Source organism: Gobius niger, assembly GCF_951799975.1.
Source record: "Gobius niger genome assembly, chromosome: 6".
NCBI classification, from domain to species: Eukaryota; Metazoa; Chordata; class Actinopteri; order Gobiiformes; family Gobiidae; genus Gobius; species Gobius niger.
In genome coordinates, this window is record NC_136857.1 from 11,854,907 (window position 1) to 11,865,232 (window position 10,326).

Genomic DNA, 10,326 nt, shown 5'->3' on the forward strand with positions numbered 1-10,326 from the left:
GCTCAGCCACTGCTCAGTATTATAGGCTTTGTGATACTGACAAAAAGTACATATGTCCCTTTGTCACTCTTTCTGTTTCATTATTGGCACAACATTTTTATGGAGCAGATGAGGATATTGCATAATGACAGAGTGCAGCTTTGAAGACCAACTATAATCTTCTGGTTACACTTTTAGTTAAAGAAAGTAATGGTCACCAGACAGCACATTTTCAACTCTAAAACGACAAGGGCACAAGAGTAAAGTTTTATGAAAAACCTATATTTTAGAAATTTTCAAATGACTTTTTGGTCAGAAATGTAGGGTCACTGGGGATTAAATTCAAATTGCTCATTCTAGTTTAAGGTTCACAGGTGCATGGTATAAAAAAAACCCCGAATAAACATTAAAAAGAATAAACATGAAATGCATAAAGGCATTGTGATTCTGATGAGGAACATTTCCAAGCTAATCATTATTTGATTAAGTAAAGTCCATTCATTTCCTATTGGCTGAGTGAAGGACTTATTGCAGATTATGGATTTCCACAGTTAATTAGTTGAGCAAAATCTGCACCCCCAGAGGAGCAGCCGGCACTCATTGACTCTTTACTTCCCTCCCAAGAAACAGATGAACAGGTTTAAAGCTCATATGAATATAGTCGATAATGAGTGTAATAAATGACAAGCAGCTCTGGGATCAGATGTGGCTCAAAACAGCTTTTCTGCATTGTGATATTAAAGAGAAACATGAGGCAGGACCTCAAAATGATTGTTGAATTTCAGATCAAAGGGAGCCAATTTTCATTTTGTGCAAACAATCCCTCATTTGCATTTAATATGTCCAGCTGCAGATCTCAGTCTTAACAGTGTCACGTCTTTGCTCATTATCATTTCAACGGTTCTTTTAACAGCATCAATCACAGCTCCAGTGGGTGGCAGAAAACAACATTGCCCAGTTGACCTGACTGTGTGTACTGTTTGTTGGCCTCTCTGTGCCCAGGCAGTCGAGGCCCCATGTCATGATTACCAGGAAAAAACAACAACTTTAAACTGAAGTGCAGCCTGTTGCTAAGAGATGCCAGACAGGCGGAGATGAACTCAGGAGATTACATACGCTTGTATGCAGTAACCATGTGGGCTCCTCTGAGACCGATCAGTGATTATAGTGTCTGATCAAACAGCCGTTGCCATGGTAATGGTCCAGATGTGTAGAAAATACGGTAGACCATTTTAGTGTGTGTAGACAATATGGTTTGTAGCAGTGGCACTCAACTGGTGTATAGCTTTGGGACCCAGCTTAAACGTATCATGCAAGACGCAAGGCACATTTTAATTTCACTATTTGCAGCTTGCACCCTCCTTCACAGGGTGGCTGAGCGCACCCTTCGAGATAGGGTGAGGAGCTCAGTTACCCAGGAGGAGCTCAGAGTAGAGTTGCTGCTCCTTGATGTTGAAAGGAGCCAGCTGAGGCGGCTGTTTCGGATGTCTCCTGGTTGACTCCCTCGGGAGGTGTTCCGGGCATGTCCTATTGGAGGAGGCCTCATGGAAGACCCAGGACACGCTGGAGGGACTATGTCTCTGAGGTGGCCTGGTGTCACCTCGTTGTCCCCCCAGAACAGCTGGAGGAAGTGTGTGTGGATTGGCATGTCTGGGCATCTCTGCTCAGACTGCTGCCTCCCCGACCCGACCCCGAATAAAGCGTAAGAAATTTGCAGTTTGGCCCTGTTTACAAGCCTTTTCAATAGACTATCAAATGACATACTCACAGAGATCTGTAAAAATCAAAACAAAATTGTATGAGTGAACATCAACAACACTATGTTTTCAATGTTTAAGTCATCTGAGTGGGCTGTGTATTGAAAACTTCATCCAAGAAGTCTTTCCAAACCAATGTAACTTCAGAATGAAAGAAGCTTTTTGTGTGAGGGGTGAAATGTCTTTAAATCAACCCAGTCCAGATCATATACTTTTGTAAAACATTTGCAATGATGGAACATGCCTGGACGAATGGGAGCTCACACCATTCTAACTGCTTTAACTGTTGTGGTGGAGGCGTTTGTGGGTCATGCACCAAGACAACTTGACCCTCGATGAGTAAACTCTCCATTTACACAATTTATTTAGAGCCAGTGCATTATTCAGCAGCGCGTAGGGGCAAAAAACATACACAATGTTTGTCTGGAACCTTTTAGGGGCCAGTAGAGTTTGACCCAGACTCCTTTGGTCCGGTCTAGACAATCTAAATCGTAATTATAAAGATTTGCATGCTTGTCTGTCACACTGTATTCATGCTTTGGACTTGGAAACTACATGCATTTGCAAGATTACACACCAGGGAATCATCTCAAAATGTTTAAAAAGCAGGAGGAACTTGGATTAATATACTTGATGGGGGGGAAAAAAAGTGTGGCAATGAAAGGGCATTACAGCACAACCAAAAGTGCAACCCTCGCAGACTTTCTTGTTTTAAAGTGCATTATAAATTATTTTGCCATTGCCATCAGACATGCATGTTTTCAATAGCACATCTCAAAGAGAGGATTTAGAGACAATTACTAAAGAAATGTGCTGCATACTGACAACAAGATCTGGAGGTTTGCGGACCAGTGCCCTCACAAGCCCTTTACAATCAAATCTATATTAGGCAAAGAAGCTACAGCTAAATGACGTGTTGTCTTGTGTATCAACAGCTGCAGATTGAATAAAGTGCAACGTGGATCCAGTTTCAGGTATTAGTTTGTGTGTTGTGTAAACCATTGAACTCTGTGTTTACTGTCAGATTAGGAGGCAGGTTGAACAGGGACACACTCACTGCATGTAAACAGTGCATTAAAGACCTGTTCCTATCTAGCTCCGTGTCTTTGATTAATCTATGAAATTTGATCGGCATGCGTCAGGTGGAAGCTCGGACACTAGACACTCGCCTTACCATTCTGACTACACTTAATCATTAATGGTGCTTTCCATGTCAGTCTCAGTCAGATCTGCTACTGCAAGTTTGAATGTAAAGATTTTATGTTTTTATTTCCATATTTGGATGTATAAGTCACTGGGCTTCACCCTTGGATTTCATGAAAATGGTGACACAGTAAGTAAAGTATAGTCGAGATTGTACCACTCCCTCAAACAATGGAGACTTCTTTCAGAGAAAAGGCAGAATGAGATTGACACAGCAGATCAACATAAGTCAATCTGAACAGGTACAGGACAGCAACAAGGCCACCTCAAAACTGTCACAGTGCTGTTCCCATGGCAACGCTCTGGTCACAGCAGGAAGTGCTGCCAGACATTAATCTCCACATCTCAGACACAGGTGCCACAATAACAGCGAGGTCTATAGGGGGGTCAGCCTGGACTGGACTCTGACACCTGGGGCTGGACACAACCGCTAAAATAAAGACAAAAAAAGACTTGTGATTTAGGATACAAGGGTGTAAAGGTGTCGAGGCTGTGAGGGTTGTTATTGAAGCACACAAACACTAACAGGTGGACATGGTGGTGATTATTTGTACTAGAGCAGGAAACAGGAAACTAGAGCAGGAACATTTTCATAACTACTTCCGTAACACAGAATTTATACATGCTGGTTCAAACATTTAAAGTTGCCATGTCAAGACCATGGTGATGTGACTTGCTGTTGAGTCATACCATTAACATTTGGTGACTGAGGTTTATAATAACAATGACGATCCCTGCTCTCCCTGGTGATAATACTCATTCATTAGCTGGTTTATGAAGCGTGTTGAGTGGGAGGCTGCTCAGAGCTGTGCCAAACCCTTCACTGCTGCAGAAAATGTGCAAATTCAGGAAAACCCTAAAAGATCTCCAAAAGCGCAGAGTGGGAGGATTCACTTGAGTAAAAATTGCAAGGTTTTTCCCACTCAGTGGGCACTCATAAACAAAGCTATACAAGAGGATTTAGGTGTGATCCAGACTAGACTTGGTAAATCCAAATCTCATTAAATGAAAGCTGAGATGCACACTGACATTATTTATTCAACTTCTTACATCCCTTAGAGCAGTGGTTCCCAACCGTTTTTCTTGAAGTCCCCCTGTAAATGCTTGCGACAGGCCGGGTCCCCAGGCCAAAACATACAAATAATGGCCAATAAGCATTTAAATTCAACAAATAAAGAGAAAAATGTTTTCTACACCTGCAGTCCTTTCTCAGCCATATGATGTTGATGATGTTTTACCATTTTATTTGCCCAAATAATATCTCTTCTGGCCTGACTCTCGGACAGACAAAGCTTTGGGCCGGCCCTGCAATTGCAGGTGACCCCAGCCCATGTTGGGAACTACTTTAGTCTTAGAGAGCAGATCATGGAAGCCTAAAGTCATTTAGCTCTAAAGTGGGCTTATCAAGACAGGTGCTAAATAGCAAGTATAAGTAAATACTGTGGTATGGGGCCCTAAATCTGATATCTAAATAAGTGAATACTGCGTAACTAGACAATGCACAAATAACTGCTGCTTATCCACTTTTGCACGTGCTACTTGCTTTGCACGTGAGCAAAACACTTGGTAAATATGTCTCACAAAACACAGCCAGGAAGAGCCAGGTTAAGCACGTTTCACAACTTTCAAGAAGCAAAACACGGTAATGTAAACATCAACAACTATAGGCTGCTAATCACAATGGGGTAAAATGCTTTATAATTGTCAGCTTTTAAACGATAAAGGACAGAACAAATTTAATTCCAAATAAGAGAAAAAATAAAAGTAATTGCAGGGCCCATTAATTCAATGACGTCTATTTCAATTCTGTCCTGTGAAACATTATTGTTTTGTGCTAGAACAGTAGTTTCAAGTGCGTAGTCAGCGAAAAATGACTATTTGGTGTTTGTCATAATGAAAACAAGATACTGACAAAGACACCAAAACAATGACTCATGATTCTAATAAGCCTCTTTGAGTAATTATACTAAAAGCCAAAATTTACACCTCTCTAGTCTTCTAGTATTTGCCAAAGATAATCGGGCAGTTTAGATACCTGACCACAAGACCTTTCATGAAGTCCTTGAGCCATTTTAAGACTACTTTTGGGAGTGTGTTTTGTGCCATTGGGGGGCGTGGGTTGTTGCACATTTATTATAATTTATTATAATTTATCTTTTAAACCATCAAGGGGGCAGATGGCACGTTCTAGGGTCCACATTTGCCTACAGGCTACCTCACTACTTCCTCACTGCATAAGCTAATTAAACCAACTCACGGTCTTATACCCTAAACTCTAATTAAACTCCACACTCGTGACATTTGGTATTATGTATCCGCGTGTATCGGGTTCTTTGAGTCAGGGCTTGTGTCAGTGTCAAACAGCGCCTTCTGGATCTTGAACACGTCTCGTTGAAGCACACTGCAGCAGCTCTTTTACGCGGAGACGGACACAACAGTAGCGGCCCATGCGAGCACTGCACTCACTCACTGGCCCTCTCCTCTGCGGGCGCCTGTCACACGGAGGTTGCTTCTCGCTAATTATCTCCATGGCCGCTGACGGGAGCAGACAGCGCTCAGATCCTGCTCAAACGACGCCAATTTTCCGCGCAGCTCGACTTGTTTACTGAAGGCTAGGCATGCGCTTCATAACCACATCGCCCCTTTCCCTTGTGCCCGTCACGTCTGGAAAGGACCGCTGTTTTCATGTCATTTTTGTAGCGTAATTTTGACCGCATATTGGATGACTCGTGGATTGTTTCTGTGAGAGTATCGTTAGTGCATAGTGTTCACTCTCCTCTCGATTTTTTGGCTTCTACCGCTGTCCTCGGCTCCTGACGCACGTACAAACAGGCTGGATGGAGCGAGAGGAACAACCAACAGCTGTGTAGAGGCTACTCGGAGAAACTGCATCCTCCCCGGTGTTGGCTCAAGGTAGGGCTGCTGCTGCTGCTGCTTCTTCCTTCTCCATCTCGACTCACGTTTCCATGTTGTGCGCGCTTGTTGTCGAGGAGTGGTGCAGTGCCAAATCCACAAGGACATTTTGTGAATGATAGGCAACGTGTTACTTTGTCATCACAAGATTTAGATAAGATATGCTTATACAAAGACGCGTCTTGTAATTTGGAAACGTTTAGAAGGCAAGAGAAAGGTCTTGTGTGCCTCGTAGGAGTGACTGCACTCGGGTTTGCTGCTTTAATGTTTGTTCAAAGATGCGCAAAGCAGTGCACAGCCACTGAGGCAAAGTTTATGCGTGAGAAAGCTGCGAATACATCATCATATTAAATGAAGTGCTTACACAGTGAATTACAAAACAGTTAAGTAGCCAAGGACATCAAACTAGCTGACTTGCATAAGCTTATATTTATCCTACATCAAAACTAGAAGAAGAATGCCATGTCAATAGACAACATTAATTTATCAGTACAGTTTAGAAATACAAATTGTTTGGATGATAAAAAATCTTACAGTCTAACTAAATTTGAATCATTTTTCAGATACAGAGCTTTGTGATGGTGGCAAAGTAAAAGTTATTGTAGACATTCTCAAGCCATGATTTTATCATAATAGAAAATACAAATACTGCAAACTCAACTCTTCAAAAGGGTGATATCCTGTTGTTGTTTTTTTATGTAAGGTCGAGTGCCAGGTTTATGATACCATAGAGTTATGGTTTCATTTTGGGCATAAGTCTAATTCAACAGCTATAGTTGTTGAATTTCACTTACGTATGCCCAAAATGAAAACCAAAACATCTGACCATACCTGAAGTATGAGAGGTTTATTTTTCTTAACAAACATTAGCATTTTTCCATTACAATAGCCAACACAAGAAGAATATGCTGATTGGTAAACAAAAAAAAATAAACCATGGTTAAAAAGACAGACTGTAAAGTAAAAGTGATTTACAACAGACATTAATTTCTATCCATATTCTTTCTTACAGGCTGCTATTTAGCAATGGGATCTGTGTAAAAAGCCAGTGAGGGACTTCAATCATGTTGAACACACTACCTCAGAGGCATCCCCTCAGTCCAGGATGGACCCTGCTCCTCTCTGTCGGGATTGCCCTGCTTTGGCTGCCCCTGTCCCACGGCAACACCTTCAACTGCCACAAGACCTGCATTTGCGCCTCCAACATCGTGAGCTGCTCCAAGATGAACCTGTCAGAGGTCCCACTTGGCCTCCCCCCCTACACTGTGGTTTTGGACCTCAGCTACAATGACCTAAAAAGGCTAAAGTCAGAATGGACTCCAGTGCGTCTGCCCAATCTCCACAACCTCCTCGCGAGCCACAATAGTATGACGTTTCTCTCGTCCGAAGCGTTCATTTATGTCAAGCAGCTACGCTACTTAGATTTGTCATCAAACAACCTCAAGCTAATCGATGAATTTATCTTTGAGCCTTTGGTAAACTTAGAGGTTCTTCTTTTATACAACAACAAAATCACAACGATTGATCGTGCGGCTTTTATCACAATGATCAACTTGCAGAAGCTATACCTTAGCCAAAACCAAATGTCTCGGGTCCCCTTAGAGCTGGTTCGGGAGAAATCACGCTTGGACAAACTCAGCCTGTTGGATATGTCTTCAAATCGGATAGCCGTACTCCCCATTGATGAGCTGAGACTACTCCCTGCGTATATCAAGAACGGGCTTTACTTCCACAATAACCCTTTGCATTGCAGTTGTGAGCTGTACACTCTTTTGGCCCACTGGTACATCCGAAAACTTAACTCTGCTGTGGACTTCAAGGAGGACCAAACCTGTGTTTTGCCTGGTCCCCAAAAAACCATGGTCCCTGCTTTTGATCTTAGCACCGACTACATGAACTGCAGTACGTTCAAAGAGGAAGATGAGGAGGCGTTTTTGGAGCAGACGCTCTTTCTTGCATGCGACACGAAGCACAGGAGCATGTTTAAGTCTTGGACGCTGCCTGGAAACGTAGCAGTGATCGCAGGGACCAACCAAACGGCGAAAGTGTTGCATGATGGGAGTTTGCAGATCAGCCCGGTTAAGTCGGACGATTCTGGGACCTACACGTGCTTCGCGACCAGCGAGGCTTTCAACGAGACTATCTACATTGTGCTGAGAGTGCATAATTTTACCATGCACAGAAGCGGGGAGAGTCTAAACACGGCCTATACGACCTTAGTGGGTTGTCTGGCCAGCGTGGTCTTAGTCCTCATGTATCTCTACCTTACACCGTGCCGCTGCTTCTGCTGTCCCAAGGGCAAAGGACGAGGCGAAGACAGCATCCACTCCTCCATGCTAAGCGTCACGCCAACCCACGAGGACCCGGCATTGAAAGCGGAAATAAACCGCCACGTTGCATTTACCGACTCCAAGGATTCCCAGGGGCAAAATGGCAAACTCAACCCCAATGGTGATGAGGACGACGAAGAAGACGAGGAAGACCAGGATGCGGAGGCTGGTTCGCTCATGAAAGGCAAGAGAAAGAAGTCGGTCGCGGAGTCTATTAGCTCGGTGTTCTCGGATACGCCCATGGTGGTTTGAACTGGACAAGACAGCCACCACATATAGAGCCATGATATCGTACCGAAGGTGAACGGCATACTTACTGTAGATGAAGTGACAGTAATAAGGATCTCAAAGGGATTACAAAATAAACTGTTGTCAATATATAAGACAATAACAGGACTTTTTTTTTCCTCCAGCATTTTATTGTGTAGCACTTAATTTTCATACTGTGAAGGAACGGCAATGGGCATTGGAAAGTCTTTGGAGATTAGCTGTTTGAGCCCTCAGAAGGTGACGAATCAAATTAGTGACAAACACGATGCATTGCTGGCTCATATTTATAATACAATCATGAGGGACTTAGAATAGAGCACATCTCATCTGAACAGTAGATGCATTTACTGCACAGGAGTCCGGACGGAGATAGCCAGACAAACAGCAGGTCTTCAAACCATCTGTCATTAAGACTGAGTCATCTTTGGTAGAGAGTGCACCTAGTCTCTTTGTGTAATAAGAAATATTTTGAAAACAGTAGCACAAGTATTACAATAACAAACTAGATTCACACGGCACTGTAGCGCACTTCAATATCTGTTATTTGTGTTTGACATGTACAGTCTGTAGGTAAAATGTCGTGTCATAGGATCAATTTACTGTATGTCTGGGAGTAAAAGTGTACCGTGGCAGAAATATTCTGGGGGTTACGTGACTGGAGCCTATTCAACTATGGGCTTGAAGCGGCTGTACATCATGGACAATGGCAGGCTAGTTTAATCCTTTCACTATGGATGTTTTATAATAATCAGTAATTAAAAAACATCTGCCCGGAAAATCAAAACATCACATCTTTTTCTGGCTACAAAAAGTGCTGAAATGATCTGTAATTAACAACATTGGCCAACACCTACAATTTGTTTTTGTCATTGTGATACTGTTACAATTCAATGATAAATGCTGCCAGTTCTGGCCCATTGTACACTGTCCTTGGGGAAAAACTCTTATGATTTTAATGTTTTAGAGTATGGTACATTGATTTTTATCCAACTTTCTGTTAAATGTAGCCATATTGCCATGGGCTTTGTGAAGGGTAGTAATAAAACTACGCAATGCATCAATGCTGTGAAATACATTCACTAGCCACATTATTCGGCACACCCTAATAAAGTGCCCATTATTGTGTTGGTTTTGCTGCTGGGGAACATTCATTTGTGCATTTAGAATTGGTGGTTGTTATTGAAGTTGCCTTTCTAAAAGGTTGCACCATTCAGGCCATTCTTTCTTGACATCAAAAGGGTATTGCAGCGAACCATATACCTTATATAGATGTTGTGTGGCAGAAATCCACGGTTTAAATTTCTTTCCAACAAATGCACCACTGTTACTGAAACGTAACAGTTTGCTTGCAACTGCACGCATTTGCACAGTTGTACCTAAAAAGTAACCAATGTGTTTAGATATTATTGACATAACATTTGAGGAAAGAAGGAATATGTGCCACATAAAAGTGTCTTAACCATGAGAGACTTTGGTTGTTTTGAGCCTTTGTGACTCAAAACAAAGACTGTCAGGATTAAATGTTAATTGCTTGGTTTCATTGCGCTGTGTTGGTCTGACTAGAGGAGATAGGTGTGTTATCACAGACACAATACGCCATCGCCTGTGGGTCCAGTTCAATGTGTTGGCTTTTTTCTGTCCCTCTGTCCTGACAAAGCTTTTATTTATAGAAACAAAACGGAATTGGCTGAATAAGTGAATTTAAATCTCTAATACTTTGGCAAAACTTGAACAATAGGCTAGGCGCGTGTTATGTGAACAATTTGGACTGTTTGTAGTTAGTTTCCCCAATGTACTTGTTTTGCAAACAAGCTTTGGGGGTCCTCCTATGGTACATCTGAGGCCCCCCAGGCCCCACTTTGGGAACCACTGTA

General features: G+C 42.4%; 1 protein-coding gene across 1 annotated transcript; it reads left to right on the forward strand.

The window, feature by feature from the left end:
- The first annotated feature begins 5,298 nt into the window (after positions 1–5,298).
- Positions 5,299–8,773, forward strand: amigo1 (adhesion molecule with Ig-like domain 1). Its single transcript, XM_079557677.1, has 2 exons — positions 5,299–5,852; positions 6,865–8,773. The coding sequence occupies exon 2, from the start codon at positions 6,917–6,919 to the stop codon at positions 8,432–8,434; it is 1,518 nt and encodes a 505-aa protein (XP_079413803.1). The 5' UTR covers positions 5,299–5,852; positions 6,865–6,916; the 3' UTR covers positions 8,435–8,773.
- Positions 8,774–10,326: the final 1,553 nt, after the last annotated feature.

Bases quoted from the DNA above. Each gene is read 5' to 3' on its own strand.
- amigo1 (XM_079557677.1), top strand. From the start codon at position 6,917: ATGTTGAACACACTACCTCAGAGGCATCCCCTCAGTCCAGGATGGACC.